This window comes from Narcine bancroftii, chromosome 4 (genome assembly GCF_036971445.1).
Source record: "Narcine bancroftii isolate sNarBan1 chromosome 4, sNarBan1.hap1, whole genome shotgun sequence".
NCBI classification, from domain to species: Eukaryota; Metazoa; Chordata; class Chondrichthyes; order Torpediniformes; family Narcinidae; genus Narcine; species Narcine bancroftii.
Genome location: NC_091472.1, coordinates 280,111,423 through 280,136,466, shown reverse-complemented (window position 1 = coordinate 280,136,466; position 25,044 = coordinate 280,111,423). Strand labels below are relative to the sequence as shown.

At 38.6% G+C, this 25,044-nt stretch overlaps 1 protein-coding gene across 26 annotated transcripts in view; it reads left to right on the top strand.

The window, feature by feature from the left end:
- The window catches only part of LOC138762011 (R3H domain-containing protein 1-like), a 205,339-nt gene that overhangs the window by 131,721 nt on the left and 48,574 nt on the right, over positions 1 to 25,044 (top strand). For all 26 annotated transcript variants that reach the window (XM_069935155.1, XM_069935149.1, XM_069935154.1 and 23 more), the window contains 4 exons: positions 814 to 1,053; positions 11,902 to 12,025; positions 15,433 to 15,587; positions 20,589 to 20,740. In XM_069935155.1, coding sequence (XP_069791256.1) covers positions 814 to 1,053; positions 11,902 to 12,025; positions 15,433 to 15,587; positions 20,589 to 20,740 — 671 coding nt within the window. The remainder of the gene's footprint in view (positions 1 to 813; positions 1,054 to 11,901; positions 12,026 to 15,432; positions 15,588 to 20,588; positions 20,741 to 25,044) is intronic.

The window sequence follows — 25,044 nt, the reverse complement described above, 5'->3', positions numbered from 1 at the left end:
CATAACCTGGAGTCGAGCAGTGAAAACTTGGCTTGGCCTGCTGCTGACGACATTGTGATGAGGCATCATTATTCTGAAATCTGGAATTATCTGAAATATCCTTGACTGGGTTGCACAAATGATAGAGCTCTATTTCCACCTTTGCTTGCTGTGGTTGCTTTAAATGGATCTAATTAATACTGTAAATATCTGAATATCAAATATTTTGATAATTTTTCAAAAAATTGAAATAAATATTTTAAAAATGAACAGTGAAGCACTTCAAAAATAAAAAGGGGGAAATTAAGACAAGAAATAATGAAACAAGTTTAAGCTCAGCTTCTCTCCAAACCACTTGACTAGCTTACTGAGGAAAGTTTTTTCTTTCCCCTTTACCTCATATTCAGCAAACATCGATGTCTTCTCAGTCATGTGTCATATTGCAACTGGTGCAGAATATGAGGTGTGATTTCCTAATGTGATATCGGAGAATTCCTGACTCACAACTGAACTAGATGTGAACAAATTGTGCTATCTGTTTTTCAGTAAATCCCAGACATCAGCATGAAGGTCCAGGATTTTCATTTGTTTTGATGCCCTGGAACCAATGCAAGATCTGGCCCATGTTATCTTCTGTCCCAAATTTTTCATTTGGTGCATTCTCAATTTAAATTCCATTTTAATAAAAATTGGGTACATTTTTCTGATGTTAAATCAGATTTATATTTTGTAAAGGCTCAATCAATATCTGCATGACTTTTGAATTTGTATGATATATGGGATGCCTTTGTTACTCATAGACTTATTTTAATGTAACTTCTATTATTCATGCAGCAAGAAAGTCTTGGTGCTCAGTTTGGCCAGATGAGCCTTGGTCGTCAACCATCCGCTGAAGTTCCAGATGCCCACACTGCCATATTCCCATCAGTTATACTTCAGCCACAGCAGCAGCCTGGGTTTATTGTGGCATCCCCAGGGCAACCCCTTTCTACACCTGGCTATTCTGCCTCTGGCACATCAGTTAATCAACAAGTGCTTCAACAACAGGGATATGTGCAGCAGCCAATTCAGCAGGTAAAATATTTAATTGGTTATTTTCTTTTCTCATTGTAATAATCTCATACAGTTTGCATAAATGCAATGATTTTTTCTAGCATTAGGATATCTGAAAATTTATGATTTAATTATCTTTTGTATTCTCTTTTTAATTCAACTAGGAGACTTCAACATAATTACAACATGCCCATCTACCTCCACTACTCCAAATATGGCACTTTTCACACTTTTCATGTATACTGTTGTCTTTTTATGAAGTACCTGTTTGGCTGCTACAAGAAAGAATTTTAGAGCATATGCACACTGTACAAAGTACAGGTCAATAAACTTATTATCATTCAGTTTTTAAAGATTTATTCATCTGATTCCGCTCCGTAAATGGTTATGTGGTTACTGATGCCTTCTGCCATCTATGGACATTGGTGGTTGGGAATTTGTCCCCCAACTGATTTGTTGCCTCAACCCCTCAACGTAATGGTTGTATTTAAGTCCATGAACCATTCGGTGAATCTTCCCGCTTGAAAGACCTGTTTGCATTCACATGGCTTTGTGTGACAGATAATTTTGTGAAAAGTGTAATGAAACAACTTTGTGTAGGCTGGCTATTATATTTATGCTACCCAAGACTAATTTTATTCAAATCTATTGAGACAACAATATAATATTGAAGCTGGTCTTATTTCATTCTGTTGTTCCAGTTAGCATCTGAAAATAAAAATCTTAATTTTAGGAAATGTTCTGCAGCATACATTGTTGTATCCTGTTTATGTACATAATTAGCTGTATATTCTGCATACATATAATTTGATTTAAATGTAAAAAGTTGTGTTGGGGCTGTGGACCTAATATGCTAAGATTCATCCTGTTTTCAATTGTCTGATCTTGCTCTGCTTGCTTAAAGCTGGAGTTAAGAAATAATTAGAATTACTACAACACGGAACAGTTTTAATGAATGAAAAGTGCCATGTTTTGGAGTAGTGGAGGCAGATGGGCATGTTGTAATTATGTTGAAGTCTCCTAGTTGAATTCTGTGCATTGATATTTTAATGCAGAGTGGCATCTTGGTAATGTAAACTCGAGAGAACAAGTCATCCTGTTCAATTTATTGAAGATGATTTGGTATATGATGCCTCAGCTACAGTTGTTATTTTGAGACCGTCAGCTAATTGGTTGTGGCAACAAAGGAGCATAAACTGCAGTTCATGATTATTGTTGGCTCAGCTTGAATTTTCAAAAGGAAAAGTTAAGATTTTTTTTGTTTCTGTGATTGTTACAGGAGATTAAAAAGTGAAATCGACAGAATAGAACAATGTAACAGAATAGAAGCTGCTGAAAATAAAATTAAAACAATGACCTCATCTCTATGGTATAAACAGCTGCTTATCTATTCAAGGCACAGCTCTCAAAATATTGCAACACAAGACTTTTGGTGCTGGAATAACTTATTTTTCAAATACATGAGTAATGTAATGATTGCCACAGAATGTGCAAGGAAAGTTCAACTAGCCTCCAAAATTCAAGGGATTTTTATTAAAACAGTATTGACTTGCATCCCATGGAGAAGTGTCATGTCATCCAGGAATCAAATGGTACATAGGACCAGTTTCTGTATTGTTGTGTTCTATGGTTATTCAACCCATGCTTTAAAAAAAATTCTGCCTAGTTTCTGGAGGGCTGTGGTTGTGAGGTCAAGAAGGATTAGATTTTTGGAGTGGGTTTGCATTAGTCAGTCCAACATTGTAGGCCAAAGGACCTGGATGAGCTGTTGCTCTATGAAGTCTGAGTCCCATCAACCTCCACACTTGACTGTAGCCTTACATGTCCTCATACTATGTACCATTCCAATCTTCTGAAATTTGAAATTCTAGCCTGCATCCACAACCTCTGCTGAAAATTCATTCCATATTCTCATCATCTTTTCTCTGAAGAAGTTCCCCTTAAACTTCACCTTCACCTATGCCCTCTAGATTTTGTCTCATCCATCCTCAGACCCCTCATAATTTTATATACTTCTATCAAATCTCCCCTCATTGAGAATAAAGTTCTAACCTAGTCAATCTTTCCAAATAACTCAACTCTTCAAGTTCTGTCAACATGCTTGTAAATTTTCTCTGCACTCTTTCAATCTTACTGCTATCTTTCCTGTAAGTTAGTGACCAAAACACCGTCAAATATGACCTTGTACTCGGGAGGTGGGGCGATTTATGAAAGCAATTGTTCCAAAATCTCTCTTTGCAATCTTTTCTACCTGTCACATCACTTTGAAGAATGATCTTGTCTGTATTCCCAGATACGTCTGTTCGACTGCAGTTTCCCTACCATTTACCATGCAAATCCTGTGCCCCCAAAATACAACTCCTCATACTTTTCCACATTTAATTCCATCTGCCATTTTACAGCTCATTTTTTGTTCAGATGATTCAAATCCTGCTGCAAACTTTGAGACCTTCCTCACTCTCCACTACACCCCAAATCTTGGTGTCATCTGCAAATTTACTAATTCAAACCAAATCTTGGTGTCATCTGCAAATTTACTGATTTCAATTCACTTCATCATCCAGATAGTTGATACAGATGACTAACAACAAGGAACCCACCAATAATCCCTGGGACTCATCACTCCACTCAGAGAGGTAATCCTCTACTACCACTCTGGCTTCTCCCACAAAGCCAATGTCTACTGCAGTTTGCTATGTCATTCTGGATACCAAGAAACCTTCTTGAACAAACTCCCATATGAGACTTTGTCAGAGGCCTAACCAAAGTCCATATAGGCAACAGCCACTGCCTTTCCTTCGTCTTTTCTTGATAACCTCCTCAAAAAACAATAAGATAGGTTCAACTTGACCTATCACTCTCAAAACCATGTTGACTATCCGTATTCAGTCCCTGTCTATCCAGAGATCTACTTGCATATCCTGTCTCTTTGGATACCTTCCAAGAACTACTGATGTCAGGCTCACTGTCTTATAATTTCCCAGATTATTCTTAAAGCTTTTATTAAATAATGGAACAATGTTAGCTTTCCACCAATGCTCTAGCACCTGACCTATAGCTATGGACATTTTAAATACCTCTTCTGGAGCCTCTACAATTTCTCCACAAGCTTCCCTCAATGTCCAAGGGAATATCTTGTCAGGCCCTTGGGATTTCCATCCTTGGAAAAAAAATTGTATGCCTAATTCCAGTCATTAGGCAACAGAACTATAAGCTGAGGTAACAAAGCACCATTTGTTCTCCTACTTCAAGTTAACTTCCAATAATAATTCCAAAAGGTGAAGACTCTACTGCTTAGTCAGTTGTTTGGTTTCACTCACAATCACAATATCACAAGATATAGGAACAGAAGTAGGCTCATTGGCCCAACGAGTTTCATCTGCCATTCTTGAGCTGATCCATCCACCCACTCAGCGCCATTCCCTGGCTCTCTCCCCATGACCCTTGATACCCTGACAAATCAAATACCTTTTAATCTCTGTATTAAATGCAGCCATTGACTTTGCTTTCATAGTTACTTGTGGCAACAAGTTCCACAGACTCTCAACCTTCTGACGAAAGAAATTTTTCCACCTCTCTTTTTTAAATTGATGCCCTTTTATCCTGAAATTATGCCCTTTTGTCCTACCATGAAAGAATCACCCTACCATGGGATATATCCATTCTGTCCAGGCATTCCAGTCCAAGGGCTGACAATCAATCCTCTTATACTGACACTTTTATTCCTGGTATCATTCCAGTGAATCTCCTCTGAATCCTCTCCAATGCCAGCACATCCCAAAACCGTGCACAGTACTCCAAGTGATGTCTCACCAGTACTTTATATAGTTCAACGTTTCATTTGCCTTCTTCCCACCGACTCGACCTGGAGGTCAACCAGGGTATCCTGCACGAGGGCTCCCAACTCCATTTGCACCTCGGAATTTTGAATTTTCTCCCCATCTAAATAATAGTCTCCCCTGTCTATTTCTTCTACCAAAGCACATGACCATACACTTTGCAACATTGATTTTAATCTGTCACCTCTTTACCCATTCTCCTAATCTATCCAAGTCTCTCTGCAGCCTTTCGTTATCCTCTGCATATTTTGGTATCTGCAAATTTAGACACAAAGCTATCTATTCCATAATCCAAATCATATGCAACGTAAAAAGAAGTGGCACCAACACCAACCCCTGCAGAACACGACTGGTAACCTGTAGCCAGCCAAAATAGGATCCCTTTATTCCTTCTCTGTTTCCTCATGACCAGCCAATGCTCTACCCATGCTGGTATCCTGATTGTAAAACCATTTGTTCTTATCTCGTTTAGCAGCCTTGTTCATGATTGTCTAAAGCCTTTTGAAAGTCAAAATACACAACATCCACTGCATCTCCCCTGTCTATCCTACTTGTGATTTTTTTTAATTACATTAGGTTTGTCAGGCATGATTTTCCTTTAAGGAAACCATGTTGAATTGGGCCTATCTTTTCATGCACCTCCAGGTATTTTGTAATCTCACTCTTGACAATAGACTCCCAACAGCTTCCCAACCACCAATGTCAGGCTTGTGGTTCCATGATTTCCTTTTTGCTGCCTCGCTCCCTTCATAAAAAGTGGAGGGATATTCGTGATCTTCCAGTCCACCGGAACCATGGCAGACTCCATTGATTCCTGGAAGATTATTACAATGCCTCCAAAATCTCTACAGCTACCTCCTTCAGAACCTGAGGGCGCATTACATTCAGTCTGGGTGACTTTGCTACTCTTGGACCATTTAGCTTCCTAGGTACTTTCTCTCTCATGACCGCGCACACTTTTCTGAGAAAGCCATGAGAGTCCAGAATGCCACTAATGTCTTCTGCATTGAAGACTAATCCAAAATATTCATTCAGTTCCTCTGCCATCTCCTTGTCTCTCATTACAATTTCTCCAGTATCATTTTCTACTGTTTTGATGTCCACTTTGTTCACTTTTCTTTCTTTTTTTAAATATCTTTATTGATTTTAATAAAGAACCTATTACAAACAAAAAGAGTGCAATTCAATAAGACAGTATAGGCAGTTACATAAACTAAATAGATATTCCATATATCACTAACATAAATAAATTGTAAATCATATCCATATTTATTCTAAATTGCATATAAATTTTTAGAAAAAAACTCAAATAATACAAAAAAAAGGAGATAAAGAAAATAATAGAGGAGAAAAACTCAAACCCCTTACTTAAGTGCATTGCCAAATGGTTCACTCTTTATACTAGCATCCTCTTTGATATTACTTGCTAATCTCTTTTCATAATTCATCTTTTCCTTCCTCATCACCTTCTTAGTTGTCTTAAACTTCTTAAGTTTCCCAGTCCTCTTATCTTCCCATTTGTTTTTGCTTCCTTGTTTGTCCTCTCTTTTGCTTTTACTTTAGCTTTAACACTTGTCATCCACAATTGTTGTATGTTTCCATTCACTATTTTCTTTCTTTTTAGTATGTGCCTGCCCTGTGCATAAACTCCAACCATTGCTGATCTGCCATTTCCTTTCTCATGCGACTATAATTTTATTTACCCCACTGAAATGCCGACACATCGGATTTGTGCCTCCTTTTCAAATTTCAAAGTGAACTCAATCATATTTTGATCATTGCCTCCCAAGTGTCCTTTTACCTTAAGCTCTCTGATCACCTTTGGTTCATTACATAACACTCAGTCCAGAACAACCAATCCCCTGGTGGGCTCAAACAAGCTGCTCCAAAAAGCCATTCTGTAGGCATTCCACCAACTTCTCTCCTGAGGTCCCATATCAGCCAGACATTCCCAATCTGCTTTCATGTTAAAATACCCCATAATTATCATAACACTGTCCATCTGACATGCTTTATCTATTTCCAGTTGTATTTTGTGATCCATATCCAAACTGCTGTTTGGCAGCCTGAAAGTAATTAACGTTGGTGTCCTTTTACCTTTATCTTTCCTTAACTCAACCCATAAGGGCTCTACCTCTTCTGTTCCAATGTCCCTTCTTTCCAATGATTTAATATTTTTGCTTACCAGCAGTCACACTGCCCCTCTACCTCCTTGCCTATTCTTGAGATACACCGTGATTCCTTGGAGGTTCAAATCCCAATGACCAGCATCCTTTAACCAAAACTCAGAAATGACCACAGTATCCTACCCTCCAACCTGTAGCTGTACAGCAGGATCATCCACCTTGTTTGTAATGCTGCATGCTTTTAACTATAGTACCTTTAGACAAGCTTTTGAATGTATTGTGTCTCTATCATCCCTCTGGGTATAATTTTGTCTCATCACTTGCCTGTCATCCTTGCTGCACATATCTTCATTTTACTGCTGTTTTGCCCTTCTTCAACCCAAGCACTCTGGTTCCCATCCCCCTGCCAAAATAGTTTAAACTCTCCCAAACAGCTATATTAAACCTGCCACCCCGCCCCCGCCCCAGAATATTGGTCCCCTTTGGGTTCAGGTGTAACCCATCCTTTTTGAATAGGCCGTACCTTCCCCAAAAGAGATCCAAGGATCTGAACCCCTGTCCCCTGCGCCACTTTCTCAGCCACACATTTATCTGCCTGATCACTCTATTTTTGCCCTCACTAGCACGTGGCATAGGCAGAAATCCTGAGATTGCTACCCCAGCAGTCCTGCTTCTCAGCTTTCTCCCAAATTCCCTCTTCAAGACCTCCTGATTTATCTTACCTATGTCATTAGCACCAACATGTACCAAGACTTCTAGCTGTTCATCCTCTCCCCTCAGAATTCAGGGCTTGATTTGAGACATCCTGTACCCTGGCACCAGGGAGGCAATACACTATTTGGGTGACTTTATCGGGCTTATTTAATCTCCTGTCATAATGAAATCTTCACTCACTATTTCGTGCCTTTTTGCTCTCTTCACTGTCTCACCATGCTCAGTGTTAGAGACCTGGTCCCTATGGTCATCCTCTGTCAGGTCATTCTCCCCAGTAGTATCCAGAACAATAAACCACTGCTGAGGGGGGTGGCCAGGGAGGTGTTCTTGCTATACTCCCTGTGGCTCCAATCTATCACTTTCTCATTCCCTAGTAAGCTGTAGGTCATAAAGCTGCAGCTCCAATTCTTAACACTGTTTCTTATGAGCTGTACCGGTGCACCTGGTGCAGATAGAGGCATCAGAGATGCTTGGAGTCTCCCAGAGACCCCACATCTGATACTCGGCACAGAGCACAAGCCCACAGTCATAATACATGATCTATTAGCAAGAATAAGTGTTTAGCAATACACTCACCCACTCTAAACCTCGCCTCTTGCCTGTTTTTTTTTCCTAGAGCCTGTTGAGCCAAAGCCTTCCCTCCCTTTCTACACAATAGGTTGGCGTTCACATGACTTGGTTTGTTTTGTTACAATGCAACGTTGTGGTGAGCTACATGATTAAACTAATAATACCAATGCCTTTAATCTCATCATTTTATCAAAGTTGATAACTTGACATTTTTATATTTTGCATTTCACTTGGCCATTTCTTTGGTCGTTCATTTAACCTGTATACATCTTTATCGTGTATCCCTGCGTCCTTCTCATCACTCATGCCATCACCTTTCATCGGCAAACTTGAATAGTTTACACTTGATGCTCTTATCTAAATCATGGGTACAGATGGTGAACAGTTCAAGCACCTCAACTGGAGGATTATTTATTCCTCGTTTAGTGCAAATCCCTGTTTTCTGTCCTTCCCCTGAACCCATTAACTGAGCAAATTTTAGTTTTATAATATTTTGTGTAGCATCTTATTTTAGAGAACTTGGCAAGTTGAAACAAATCAACTGTTTACCATTATCTATTCTGCTTGCCTCTTTCTCAAAAGTTTTAAAGATTTGAAATATTTCCTTTCATATGTCTATACTAACTTTGCACAATTCTCTTTATTTCTAACACCCGTTCTTAATGGATTGCCGTATACAATACATTCCCTATTCTTATTCCATCTGGTCTGAAATTTCCTGTGTTCCTGCTTGTCGAGCTGCTAACTGGTCACCCCACACGATTTAGTCCAGTGTGGAGTGGAAGCTGCACTTAGACCTGTTGGCAGTGTTCAGTTTGTGCTGCCTGAGGCGACTTGTTGCCTGTTCCCTAATTATGAATGGTTATAGTATTATATTGATTTTCTAAAATGTAGGAGACAAAAGTACATACACTATCTTCACCGCTGCTACTTTCAAAATCTTAGGCTGCGTGTTGTACTCCCTCTACATGCATGATTACATAGCCTTTTTTGGCGCAATGCAATATATAAATTAGCTGACAGCACCATCATTGTTCGACATATTTAATGGAAACCAAAAGATAGGATGGAGATGAAGAATCTTGTTGTCTGGTGTCAGAACAATAATATGGTTCTCATTATCAGCTTGTGGACACTAGGAAGGGAAGGCCGAAAGTTTGCACATCGGTGGGAAAGTGGCGGAGGCAGTAACTACAAGTTCCTGGGAGTCCACATATTCGATGGCCTTTCCAGTAGCCATCATATCAAGGCAGTCCATTGTTTCTACTTTTTACGGTCTGATTAAATTTGGCATATCGTAGAATGTTCTATCAAACTTGTACTGGTGTACTGTGGTAAACATAGTGACAGGTTGTATTATACCCTGCTTTGGAAACTTGTGTGCCCAGGAATGCAGAAGGGTCCAGGTATGTCAAATCTATTAAAAGCATCCATGAAATGCACTGCCTTGGGCTGTTGACATCATAAAGGACCCAAATCACCCTGATCATGATATTTTCTCAATACTCCCTTCAGGTAGAGGGTTTATAAGACTGAAATAAAGAAATTTCAGCTTAAAGAACAGTTTTCATCCATCAGTTTGAACCTCTATGTGCTGCTGTAACCCTCATCATAAGCTACCCCAGGACCAGCAAGAGATATTCCTGCACCACTGAAATGTCATATTTTTCCTTGCATTAACTGCAACTATGAATATTTATTGTCTTTTAATTTTGCATTGTGACAATTAAAGTTTTTACTATTGTAGTTGATGTACCTGTTCAGCAAAAGCAAATAAGAATTTTGGTGCATCTATATACTTGTACTTTTATATATGACAATAAACTCAACTCCACCATTGACCTTTGAGGTCGTCAAAAGTATCAAGTTCCTTGGAGTGTACTTGGCAGAGAATCTCACCTGGTCCCTCAACAGAAGCTCCATAACCAAGAGAGCCCTGCAGCACCTCGTCCCTGCGAAAGCTGAGGAAAGTTCATTTCCCACCCTCAATCCTCTCTACATTCTACAGAGGATGTATCAAGAGCAGACGGTGCAACTGCATTACTGCCTGGTTTGGAAGCTAGACCTTCTCAGACCACAAAACCCTGAAGAGGATTGTGAAGTCAGCAGAAAAGATTATTGAGGGTGCTCTTCCTACTATGAAGGACATGTACAGCACTCGATGCAGGTGAAAGGCAGTAAACATTGTGAAGGACTCCACACACCCCTCATGTAAACTGTTCTCCCTTCTGCCATCTGGTAGGAGGTACTGCAGCACACGGGCCCTTGTCCAGATTGGGCAATAGCTTCGCCCCCCCCACTCCCCCCAAGCCATTAGATTCCTGAACTCCCAGAACATTTGTGGATAGGGTACTGTAGACTGTTACTGTATACTTAATATTTTAATGTGTTAAACGTTTATTCTAACTCATATTTATGTAAATATGCTCCGTGGAGAAACGCTATCTTGTCCTGACCGTGTGAGCATAGTATGAACGATAAAAAAGATGACTTGACATTGAACTGGCAAGATATGACTGCAGCAGTGCAAATGGAAGCAGCAAATTTCAGAGAATTAAGTGTACAAGTAAAATTGGAAAATGCATTCATCTTTGTTACTTTGTTTAAAGATATTTTTCTGCTCTGTTATGAGATTACAGCTGTGATGAACAATGGCTACTGTTCATATAACCCCAGCACAACAGAGTAGAATCTGACTCTGTCATGAAAACTTGTGCCACTCAATTACACACAATTAAATTACAACCCTGTACATTATGGAGGGTGGGAGGAAATCACATGCCATGGTGAGAACATGCAAAACCCTTTCAGAGCACTGGATTCAAACCGTGATTGTTGGCACTGTGATAGCATTGCACTAACGACTACACTTTCTGAACTGCCCAAACATAATTTCCAACAAAGGATCATTTCTTCAGGAAAAAAGAGCCATGAATAGAGCTGCTAACTCGTTACCCCACACGATTTGGTCCAATGTGTAATGGGAGCTGCACTTAGACCTGTTGGCAATGTTCAATTTGTGCTGCCTGAGGCCAACTTGCGACTTGTTGCCTAATTATGAATGGTCATGGTATTGATGCTTAAGTATGTTGGGGAAACCGTCGACCACAAAAGGTCAATGCAGCAATGGGAATCTTGTGGGAGATGAAGGCAACCATCACCTGTTCATGTGCTATTCAGCCTTTAACATAAATATTGATGTTACTAACAAGATCATGTGTAGAATGCAAGGACCTTGCAGAAAGAAAGAGTTCTTATGGCAAGTACAAAGGATTTTTTTTTAATTTGAGCTTCAATAAAAATCAGCTAGGTTACAAGCATTGAATTTTCATCACGGCAAATTTACATATAATTGATACTTAAGCGTTGGGCAGAAAAAAATTACCCAAAACAATGATATCAATGAGTGAACTTTTGAGGCTTTAATAGGGGATTTGTGCTATTATTTGTGGAGGTGTGTTGAACAAAGCACACTGTGGTATGTACAAATATGCATTGAGATGGTATCTTCAAACCTGATATCTATGATGCAATTTGTTCAAAATTTATTTTTGTATTTATTTTATTATTATCAAGGGAGCGGTGCTTTACAAGTATTGTTCTTATTTCCCCTTTTTCAGCTGCCTAGTTGTTTCTGTGCTCCAGGTCAGTACCCCCATTCCAATCAGCAGTATCGGCCTTTAGCTCCTATACACTTTAACACTCAACAGAATCAACCATTATCGCAAACTACCCCACAAGCAGGTTGGTTTCTGCAAGTCTTTTTTTTTTTAACTGTGATCATTTAGAATATTTGTAAATGTTATTTTGTGATTATTCTGTGAAAAAAAATTATATCGTTCATACTTCAATTATTATTTTGGAAAAATATTGTAATTCTTACAGATATTGTGCTTTGGCATCCTAATGTGAAAAGTGGTGATGTTGAATTAATGTAAAGAATTTCCTGGTGAACTTAAGTCTTCTGTTAGTTTCACTTTTTGCATATACTTGATGGATGTTGGATTTCAATTGGTAATCAGCATTTCTGAGAGTTGTTGAATACGGGGCCGGAGCACTGTCTGAGAGTGGTATGTTTCTCACAGTGAACCGGTCTCTTTTTCAGCTGCTTCTTAAACCACAAAAAGAAGTTTGTCGATCAATGGCATATAAAAACAAATGTAAAATATGGTGGATTGAAACTTGTATCTTTATTTATTTTGAATTTCAGAAAGAGATTGCTGCTTAGCTTCAATGACTGAAAGCCAGTTTTAATGATGACCGTTCAAGAAAGCTTTTTTTAAACAGGACTTTTTTCACTCATGGTTTTTAAAAACTGTATTGTACCAAGTATTCTCCTTTTGACAATGATTGTGGTTTTTGCTGCAAAGAAGGGTTCTAATTCATCAATTTTGCTTTGCCCTACTTTTTTTTATGTTCAAGGGAAATTGATTATAGTTTGCACTGCAGTACTGAAATAATTGAAGCTATTCACAGTTGTGGTGCAGTCTCCTGCCAGTTTCAGTGAGAATTTTAGATGGTTGCCATGGATAACATCAATCATGTAATTTGCCCATTGAGAACCTTCCTGCTAAAAATAGAACCTTTTTCTCAGACAAGCATTTCCTCAGCATGTTGGATGGCAGGGACTCCAGCTTAAAAAGGAATATTATACTTTTTATTTTAGGATTTCATTGAATATTAAAAATCAATTCGAAAGATTTGTGCTGAAAAACTATATTTAAAAATCGTTAATAAAAGCAGTAATTTAAAATGCTGACATAATATAGAATTTTCATCTTGAATGCAGTAATGCAGTGTTTATCATTTGAATTTAAATTGACATTAAAATCACAAACATATTCTTACACATTTTAATAAATGCATTTTGTAGTACAAAAAGGATCAGATGTTAATGAACATGGAAGTGATGTGACGACAAAGGGTGTAATTTTCTTTCACGAGTTACAGCCTGTTACATTTTACTTCGCACCTGAAAGGGGCATGAATTAATCCTGAGTGCCATCTTTTTAAATGTGTCAGTCTTAATTTTCCCCAATTTAAGAGGTACTTTAGATTGCAATTTTTTTTGTGTTCCTTCTGGTTACACATTTTATTTCCCTCCATGAGTATGAACTGATTTTAAAAATCTATGCTTTCAGTTTTTGGTATGATCTTAAAGTGAAGCCTTTTAATTCGTGAATATCCCTGTAGAATAAAACTGAGACCCCTGCAAGAAATCATTCATCCTCAGCTGCTCTGTCATTATCCTATTACCCTTCAGGAGCAAACATAAGTAAAACTGAGTTCACCTTTTGTGCACTTGTGCCCCATTCAATTGTCGAATGTCACCATCCATCACTCAATTGCATTATAAGAATGCGAATACAATACTCAGTTTTAGTTTCTTTCACTGTACATTTGAAGCCATCATCTTTAATCCAGCCCAGACTCGATACATTTTTATTATCAAAGGCTGAAGTTGACAACAGGTATGCGCTGCCTAATGTTCATTTGGGCAATGTCTGACCGCATATACATCCGTGGCCCCATAATTATTTATTTGCCAGGAGCAAGTCTGCAGCAATTTCAAAAAAGCGATCACTAGCTATAGGAAATTGTACACTGTATACCAAAAGTGATCCGACTGCCCTGCTCTCCCCACACTGATCCCACTGCTCTACTCTCCGCCCATAGCCACTGATCCCTATTTACAAATCAGTACACTGCACTATTCCAAATAGCTTTGCTAAGTATATGATATGGTGTTCACACAACGTCCACATTGCATAATGGCCAATTTCACAGAATGTATCGTGGGCATAAAGCGGTGCGTACTTGTATTTGAAATTTTGTAAACCTGTCCCACCCATTGAGGTTCTGCTTTTCTCATCGCATTCACCATGTGGGCCTCTTGGCTTCCATTTACAGCAGTAGTTGTCAAACTGCCCCCCCACCCCCCCCCCCCCAACTCACATTTCATACCTATGCTATAAGTGCTCTATGATTTGTAAGGGATTGCTTAAGGTGGTTTGTGAGTGGGAAGGTTGAGAACCACTGCTCTAGACCCAACTGTTACTGAAATATTTTGCTTGAGAAAAATTGTCATTGGCCCATTTCCTTAGGAGTCAATTAGGTACAATTAAAGCAGTAGTATTCAAACTTTATCTTTCCACTCAATATCACTTTAAGCAATCTCTTACTAATCACAGAGCTCTTATGACACAGGGATTGCTTAAGATGGAATGTGAGTTTAGAGGGGAAATTTGTAAACCACTGATTTACTGAAATTTTACCTTTTTAAAGCTCTGAGGCTCCAAACTACTCTCCACAGTTCTTCTCACCCATTGCTCCCTATTGACCTCGCAATTCAAGATTTATCCCCATTTAAGTTGACTTTTTACATGATTTTGCATTATCTACATGCTTTCCCTACATCCTAAAAAAATACCTTTAACTTATCTTCACTTTTTCTATATTTTTCAAAATTTTTCTGAGACTTGATACCATAGATTGCTCCAAACATTTTGGAAAATCAAATTTGCTTTGTCATGATGGTTATGAGTTCTCCAAAAATGGAGTTGTTTTAACGACATGGAACCCAAGTTGTCTGGCTGTTCAAGGTTAATATGGATCATGGGTTACTTGACACATTTGTTAAATTGCAGATACAGCAATTTTTGTTTTACAGAATAGCAATAACTAAAGGCAATTAAATGAGATGAGTATTTTCACTTGGTGCCTCTTTCATTGAGCTAGTCCTCAATGGTTTTCAATGCCACTTTGTGAAGAACTAACTGGCTGATGGTGCTACTGATAAAAATTTAACTTGGGTACAAATTACAAAATTAGCCATCTATCTCATCAGTGAATGTGAGGCAAGCACAAGAAATTGTCGTCACTCTTCTGACTATCCACTCAATGTTCTTTTGCATTAGTTTCACCATCTGTATAAAATAATAAATGCAAACCAGCTGGACAGCAATTATTTTCTTGAATTGGTTTTTCTTTTAACTTGCATACTTTAAGATTTGAATTGAGGGTGCCTTTTCTTAGTAGTGCCATTTTAACCTGGTAGTGGTCCAAAATACCAAATATCCTTCAGATCTTTTGGGAGTTGCACAATAATATGGAGAACAAATGGTCATTAATCTCAAATTATTTTCTTTCAGGTTTTCAAGCTGTGATGTCAAATCAACAGCAAAGTTATCAAGGATTGGTTAGTATTCAGACTCAAAATCAAAATGTTGTGAGTAGCCAACATAGTGGTATGAGCAATCAGGTGCAAGGCATGATGGTCCAGTATCCTTCAGTACAGTCCTATCAGGTATGTTATTTTTACTGGTGTAAAACTCTTCTTGTTGGAGAAGAATCAAAATTTTAAAGGCATGTTAAATGTGAAAATAATGTATTTTTTTAATTGTTCCTTTCATTTTTCAAATGGGGAAAGAAAGTCAATACTGGATTTCTTTCACAATCAGTTGTGGAGCAAAAATGGGGCTTTTTATGGTTCTGCACTATCAAGCTATTCTGCTCAAGTACGCATTTTGAAGTAGGTCAGTTGTAAATTTCAGGGACTATAATTGCTATTCAATAACTGCAGTCTTGGTCACCACTCCACCAGTTATAGACCAGAATCTGAATGTCTGTTATGAATTAAATCCCTATAAATAATTGCATATTGACCTGTATTTTTCTGGGATTGCATGGTTCCAGAACAATTATGTTTACTTGGCAGTAAAATGACACAACCTTTTTTTTAAAAAAAAATGTATTTTCAACATTTTAATAGCGAGTGCCCTGAACCATCGAAGTCCATGTCATAAAAGGTGATTCCACAAGCTGCTCAGGTGCAATGGCACTGATTATTACTGGAGTCCAAAAACTTGTGAAGATACCACAATGATGGGGAGGAGTCACGTGATGGAGTAGTGGCCGGACGGTGAACTCCAGCCCTCTCCAGAAAAGTCGGGAAAAACAAGAGAAAACACAAAGGCACAGAAATAAAAGTTACAGAAAAGTGAGTATAAAGGTGGAAAGAAGATGGCGACAAAAAAAAAGTCGAAAGCAACGGTAAGAAGAGAGGAAGAGAAGACAAAGGAGGAAAAAGGTGAAGGCCTTACCTGTCCGAAGAGGCCCGCTGCGGAGAGAGAAACCCGCTCCCTCAGGTCGGTAAATAATGGACTACAAAAATGGCTCGCAGAGCCGAGCAAAAGTGCGCAACCGCGCATGCGCGAAGTTTCGCGCATGCGCGATGCGAATGAAAAAAAACACACCGACGGGAGGGGGGACCAGCTGGGGAGTCGATCTCCACAGCCGGCAACGACAGCTGCAGAACACCTGCAGCAAGAAGAGACCACAGAAGACAATAGAAACAAGAAAGAAGAGGAGGAAAGGGCAACAAAGAAACAACAGATGGTCAACCCAGAGGAAGAAGAAGAGGAAGAGTATGGTGAAATAGAAGAAGAAAAGATAGGCAAGGTAAAGGATATACTTGCTCTTATTAAAGGATACATGGAGTCATTTAAAGAATGGCAAACACAGGAATTTAAGGATTTAAGAAAAAGAATAAACAACACAGAAGAGAAAATAATTAAAATGGAGATGACCTTAACAGAAATGGGAAAAAAAATGGACAAGATGGAAGAGCGGGCAGTAGCAGCAGAAATGGAGGTAGAAGACTTAAAAAAGAAATTGGAGGAATCTAATAAAAAAACTAAAGAGACACAAGAACTACTAGCTCAAAAAATAGATACAATGGAAAACCATAACAGAAGAAATAACATAAAGATAGTGGGCCTTAAGGAAGATGAAGCAGGCAAGAATATGAGGGAGTTTATAAAAGAGTGGATCCCTAAGACCCTAGGATGTCCAGAACTACAGCATGAAATGGAAATAGAAAGGGCACATAGAGTATTGGCCTCTAAACCACAACCACAACAAAAACCAAGATCTATTGTAGTAAAATTCCTAAGATATACTACAAGAGAAAAGGTACTGGAGAAGACAATGGAAAAAGTAAGAGAGGGCAACAAACCACTGGAGTATAAAGGGCAAAAAATCTTCATTTATCCAGATATAAGTTTTGAACTCCTAAAGAAGAGAAAAGAGTTCAATACAGCAAAGGCGATTTTATGGAAGAAAGGGTATAAATTTATACTAAAGCATCCAGCGGTATTGAAAATATTTATTCCAGGACAACAAAACAGACTATTCTCGGATCCAGAAGAAGCACGAAAATTTGCAGAACAATTACAAAAATAGACTGAGGGAGGAAGACGGGTAATGAGAGCTAAAATGATCACGACTGATATGTATGTGGGTAAAGACAAAAATAGACTGAGGGATGAAGACGGGTAATGAGAGTAAAAATGATCATGATTGATATGTATGCAGGTAAAGAGGTATAAGAGTGAATAGAGACAATGTGCATACGTGAATGTATCTGTACTTAGAGGAAAATATAGATAGTATAGACAAGAATTAATAAGGGAAGGTAATGGAATAGAGAGAATAAGGAGGGAATTAAAAGAGGGACCTTTGTGACATATGAAAAGTGAAATCTTTTCTGGGGGAGGCGGGGTGGGGGGAAATAGCGGTCACTGCAAAATCAGTTGACGCTTGCGAGTGGATTCGCAAATCCAAATGGAGAGGGGAGATGTGGTTGTCCGACAAGGGATAAAGGACAACTCAGGAGGTGAAGGGGAGATTGGGGATAAATAAGATAGAAATAGGAGAATAAGGAAAATGTTAGATGTTGTAGGAATGTTGTCTTAGAAAGAGTTGAAAATAAGAAAACAGAAATGGAAAAGGAGGAAAGGTAATGATGGAAAAACGGAAAGAGAAGATAAACAAAATATAAAAGGGCTACGCTGAACTATATGTCTTTAAATATTAATGGAATACATAACCAAATTAAAAGGAAGAAACTACCAAATTTAAATGAATAAATGTATTCCATTAGAAAAAATAACATATTGGTTAAGAAATAATATTGAAATATTCGAACAAGTATAGGAGCCTTACATTAAATACAATAGCGAAAACCTACCGGGGACAAACACTACCTAAGTTGATGGAAGGAGAAGGAAAGAAAAGAATGGACTCAGTAGAATTTCTGGTCTAATTTTGTTGAATGACAACATTGTCTGACTGTCTTAATGCAACCTAGATTGTATACCTAAAATGGATGAGAGGGGGGGGTGGGGGGGTGGTTTGGGAGGAAAGGGGGGGGGGAGAAAAAGTCACTGTATATGTGTGAAAAAGAAATAGTGTATATCATGGCTAATGTGATTTATGGTGTGAAAAAAAAAAAAAAAAATAAAATAAAAAAAAAAAAGATACCACAATGATTTGCTGGAGTCTATCTTACAGACAATACGCACCGAAGCTAGCCATACAGGTGCCTAACGGGACCAGACACCTGCTGTTGTTTGGAATCTTATGGATTTTGGTATTATTTTGATTTCAGTCCCTTTAAGCTCGTCCAAGATGCGCTGTCACATCCACCCCCCACCCGCCTGAGTTGTGATGCTGCATCCACCCCCCTTGCCTGCTCAAGTCGTGCTGCCGTGTCTCTCTCTTCCTGCCTCCCTCTATACCAGCGCTAGGAGAAAAGTTCCCTTATCGGTTCCCCTGTGCTGACACTGGTACAGCGGTTTCAGCTGCATGGGGGATTTTGGGTAGTAGCGACAGCCATTGAACCACTGCTGCCAGCCAACTGAAATCACCGCGACACTGGATGGGCATCAGTATAGGTGATTCAGTGGCACTTATGAAGTAGTGGAAACTGACAGGATACACGGGAGTTGAGCTAGGGTCACATTGGGTCATGTTTGATGTCAAACTCATTTTTAATGTGCATGTCATCCACCCAAAAAAATTGCCAATTTTTGGAGGTTGCCGGTTTTGAGAATTCTGGATAAAAGGTTAGGCACCTGTATTAATGGCGAGGGTAGACTATTTTTGTAGCCACCAAAAGTGAATGGCTGTATCTCTAAAGTATGAACCTCCTTGAGTGTCATTCAAAATCTACCAAACCAGGTGGTATTTATTTCATTCCACTACAATTTTATGTCTTGGTGGTGTTATGTCGCAGACCAACAGCAATAGAAATTCACCAAGAGATTATTATTTTTCTTTTAAAACATTATTTATTAATAACTACTAATAGTATAACACATAAGTTAACTTAACCCCCACTATGCACAAATACACTCGTATGTGTGGGATACCCAAACCATTACAGCTTAGGTACAATTCTGGAAAGTCATTCCAAAGTTTAGTCTTAGAAATCCTGTGTTGAAAGCAGACTTGTAAACTGATGCCCAGAAGTATTTACGAAGGAGGCGGGAGAAACTGAGTGACTGGACTGCGGAAAACTCATGAATCCTTGTCGAGTTTCTTGCTGAGAAATATCCTTTTGGACAAATTATTGTCACAACTCCCCTTTTCCTTGCGTAGGGGAAATGAAATGAGTGACTTCCATGATGCTTCCAAAACCCTGGCATAGGTCAATCGAAATGACCATTACTTTGGTCACGAACCAATGCACCATTTCTTCTGCTTTAAAAGCCCAGATACGGGTCAAGCAAAGTGAGCTTTCCTGTAGTCATGGTGGTTCAGTAATTGGCATGGCAGAGAGAATCAGCCAAATTGTCCATTTCACACAGAGTCACTCCACCTCCATGTTCACCAGATGGCTGGTGGTCAATAATGAAAATCCTGTTCCTTTAAGTGTCCCACTCACGTGACTCTCACCACTGTTTTCCTGGATAAACAACCAATGTTCTTCATCTTCCTCCAGAGTAACAACTTTCTTGATCGTCTGTACTTGATGGTGCCATCCACAACTGTGAATGATTGCCATCTCTATTAACCCTTAAAGTGACAGTCACACTAAATGAAATATGAGCTCGTATTAGTGGTAAAGAATCTGGAAAGTCAAGAGAGGAGCTCATTACCATTAGAACTGGTCTCTGGGCTCCTGTTAGTGCATGTATGTAGTCAGGCAAAGACATTGCATGGGTATTTGTAGCCACTCGTATTGATGGCAAAGGTCATTGGTCTTGAATCTCAAGATGAGGTGGTTATGTTTTTGATTATAGTGTCCTAATAATTTGTGTAGTGTGATGGTGACTTCCCACTCATTTTCCTAAGTCTTTGGAGGGGTGCTTACCAACCTCTTTTTAAAAAAAATGCAAATACTTGGAATGATTTATTACCACTTTTGAACAAATTTTAAATTGATGTTGCTTTTCTGAGTGTAACATTTTGTTGATGTCAGGATTTAGAAGCGACACGTTATATTTTTGTGCTTAAAATTCAGATATCATTGACCGCGGGCTCTCAAGGAATGAGTCAGCAGCCCTATCAACAGGCCATTTTAATCCCAAACCAGTCAAGTCAAGGCTCTTTACCTTCTGCAGGAATGCCAGTCTATTACAATGTTATCCCACCAAGTCAACAGAATAATATGAGGTCAGTGTCTTGAAAAAATGAAAACCTTTTCAGGAAGCATGCTTTTTTGCTTCATTCTTTTGTGCATCTGACTGCAGCTTCTGTTTTGTTGTGCAATTTTCGGACCTTGGTCTTACTTTCAAAAAATTCTGTCAATTAGACATGAGTATTTTTGCCAACGTGCACAAATGTTTGTATCCTTAACATGCATAATTGTTTGAGGGAAAACAGATGGGTGAGTGGGACTGAATCCCAGTTGGGACCCACCAATGTGAACATCCCTGTGTTCCAGTGGTTCCTTTAAAGCATGAAAATGTGAAAGAAGAACACAAGGAAATTGGAGCAGAAGCAATCCATTTGGGCACTGAAGCCTTCCCCACCATTCAATGGCTCTCTTGTGCCAATTCCTCTTTCAAATATTTATATACCTGCTGTTCATATAACTCATGATCTCGACTCCACAATCTCTGGGTTGGAGAATCCCAAAGAAGTTCCTATGCACCTCCATTTTAAATGACTGCTCTTGTAACTTGTAACTCTCTCCCTTGTTCACCACAATCCCACAATCTACCAACATTACTCCTAATGTTTCCTCAGTTATAATGTGCTTCATTGAGATCATCATCATTTTTCTGAAATCCAAAGTATAAAGATTTAACTTCTTAGAGCCATTTATAATGGAATAACTCTTTCACCCCAGCAATAAGAGCAGTTTAACTCTTCTCAGCTGCCTCCAGAGCTCATAGATCCTTGCTTAAGTATAGAAAATAAGTCCTAAAAGGGCCCTCTACTTGTACTTAACTGCTATTTCTGCTGACCATGATGTTTGTTGCAAAGTGGGAAGAAGAAATAATATAGTATTTAATTGAGAATTTTGATATTTCCTTTCATTTGTCAGGTTTCCACCTGGTTTTCAAATTATTAGGATCTGACCAATGTGCTTTTGAGTTTCTAAACAATGTTAATAGCACCTAACATTAAAATAAAACAGAAAATGTTGGAAATACTCAGTAAATTATTCCCCACATCTAAGGAAAGGAAAACCACGCTCGTGTTTCAATTAGAAGATTCTTCAAATGAGCACTTATTTTCATCTTAAAATGTAACCAATTCTCTTCCCACAAATACAATCTGACTTGCTGAGCACTTCCAGCATTTCCAGTTTTTATTTTTCCAGCATCTAGAATTTTTTTCAATGTTCCTTCTGTCCTGTGTGTCATTGTATGCCATTTATGCTTCCAGTTCAAAGCTTGCAAGTTCAATGTTCAGTCAAGAAATTTAAACATCAAAATGAAGATTGTCATTGTGTAAATTTAATTATGTCGAACTATCACAGGTGTTTCATTGGTGTTAGAGCACAAAGACCAGTCATTGTCAACATGGTCCCTTTGGCCGTGTTGTCTTTTCACCTCATAACTTTTTTTGTTTTTTTTATAGAGTCAGTAGGAGAAAACCACAGAAGAAACCAAAACTAGACTACTTGACTAAATTTTGAATTGAGAACTCAGGGTATTGTAGCCAAAATAAGGTTGAGAATAACTGGCCTAGACCACAGGAACACCTGTGTTGATCTGTTGTTTATTAACCCCAGCTCAGCATTCAACAGGATAATACCAGGAAAATGTAACCAAGCTCAAGGATCTGGGACTCTTCATCCCCCTGCAACTGGATCGTCAACTTCCTCATCAGACAGGATCGGCAACACCACACTGACCATTAATAAGGGCATTCAAAGGCTGCATGCTTAGTTTCCTACTCTATTCCCTGTCCACGCTTGCCTTAGTAGCCAAGTTTAGCTCTAACTCAATCCAAAAATTCACTGACAACATTGTTGTTGGACAAAAATCTAGAAGTTGAGTCAGAATTCAGGATGGAGATCCTGGTTGGGTGGTGTCAGAACGACAATCTTGCTCTCAACATCCTCAAGACCAAGGAGGTCATTGTTGATTTTTGGAAGGAAAGTCCGAATGACCACGTATCTGTCTGCATTGAAGGGAAGGAGGTGGTGAGAGTAAAAACCTTCAGGTTACTGGGAGTTCATATTTCAGAAGACCTTTCCTGGAGCCATCATATCGAGGGAATTGTGAAAAAGGCACACCAGCGCCTTTACTTTCTCAGGAAAGTGAAGAGATTTAGCTTGTCGTTGAATACTCTATCAAACTTTTACAGATGCACTGTTGAAAGTATACAGGCTTATTGCATCACAGCCTGATTTGAGAAGTTGACTGCCAAGGAATGTGAAAGATTGCAGAAGATAGTAAACATAGCAGATCCATCATAGTCTCTGACCTCCCATTCACTGAAGATAAGTATGCGAGGTGTTATCTCAATAAAGCAGCTAACTTCACAAAGGACCTCCACTACCCTGTTCACAACTTCTTCTCACTGCTACCTTTGGGCAGAAGATACAGCAGCCTGAAACTCAGCACCTTGAAGTTTAAGAACTGTTTCTATCCAACAGCTATCAAATGCTCGAACCTCCATGGGTACACTGATCATGGCTGCCTCCATCATTGAATGTCACTTTTTTGTGCTTGGATTAGTGAATATTTAGATCTATCTTGTGTTTTTAGTGTCTCTTAATTCAATCTGTTTATTATTATTGTTGTACTTTATAGATACAGTAAAATTCCTGGTATCCTGCACCTATGGGGATTGGTAGTCACTGGATAAGTGAATTTTCTGGTTGTTTGAAATAGTGTCCTGCGTGTATGGCAAATTAACTGTTGAAGGGTGCCAATTTTTTTTTAAATTGTATTTTTTATCTATTTCCACAATTTATTTTGCCAGTTGCTTGAATTCTGGATAACGGGGATTTTAATGTATCTGTTCAGCAGCAGCAAGTAAGAATTTAAGCGCAAATGCACATTGGTTGATGTGTATTTTAATAAATTCATCCTCGTTTACCTGTCCTCTCAAGTAAAATATCTCATGGCACTATTTCAAAGAAGGCCAAATGAGTCTTGCCAAATATTTATTCTTGAACAACAAAACTGAATCTGAATAGTTAGTCATCTTAATTTTTTTTATATAGAAGCGTGTAGCCACTGATATTCCTGTATTAAAATATTTTCGAATCTTCTCTGGGATAATGTAGTATTTTCTTCTTTGGAGGGAGCATGTATTTCAGGGAAAGTATTGGGGAATGGGATTGTTCCATGAGCCAGCATGGACTGATTAGGCTCCTTTTCTGTCCTAAGGAAATACAAAATAAATCTAAAACCTCTGGCTGATGCCTTCATCTGAAGAAATAACCATGAGTAATTGGGAGGACATGACCTTGGCTTGGCAAGAAGGTTTGAGTAAAATCCTAAAAACCTTTTAAGTGTATATTAGAAACAAGAAGATTGTAGGGAAAATCCAGGATCCTAACTGAATATTTCTCACTGGTATTCAGCAGGATCTGAGAATTAGGGTGGGACCCACTGACCTTCTGGACTATGTCAGTATCAGGACATCTTTTAGAGCTTTAAAGAGTTTATAAAGGTTCATTCGGATTTATAAGACCTTTCACAGGTTTATATTAAAAAAAATAGCTATAGATGAAATTGATGATCTTATTCCTGAAGTGAACTGTCAAAAACAAGAATAATTTTGGTGAATGGAGAGAAATTTAAAGGAGATCTGAGGGATAAGTTGTCCACACAGATGGTGGTGGTAGTCTGGGACTGACCTGACAGAAAGTAGATAGTTTCAGCATTTCAATGTCATTTGGATAGGAAGAGAATTGATGGATATGTGCTTAATCTGAGGAAATGACATGAATGTGGATGGTCATCATGATGGGCCTGTTTCTGTCCTCTGTAACCCTGAGTCTGTGGCTCAGTACAAAGAATCTTGCCCAATCTTGAGGATTTATTTGGCTACTATGAGCATTTGTACAATGCCTAGTTGTATTTAAATTTGTTGTAGACAATTTCAACTTTTACAGTGGAGTGTCATAATTCACTTGTATCAAATTTGCTTTGAGGAAGGTTGTGTGCAATAGGTTCTTGCACATTACTGCTGTTGGTTTGTTCAATTCTTTCTTCTTTCCCTGAGCTGTTTTACAAGTGCACACTGGTGCTGGACATTGAGGGGCGGTGGACGAAGTGGCTACTCTCTGACTGCTTTATTGTAGACAAAAGTTCGACTTTCATGCATGATACTTTCTAAATATAGTATTATGTGATAATAATGGAACCTTTGCACCTTTAATCCTGAAATATCAGTTGGTCTATCTTTAATAACAATTTTAAATTCAAAATACCATCTGTTTTAGTGTTTTACTTGATTCCTGTTGGAATAAAATTTAACTTGAGTCGGGTACAGCTGAATTTAACTTT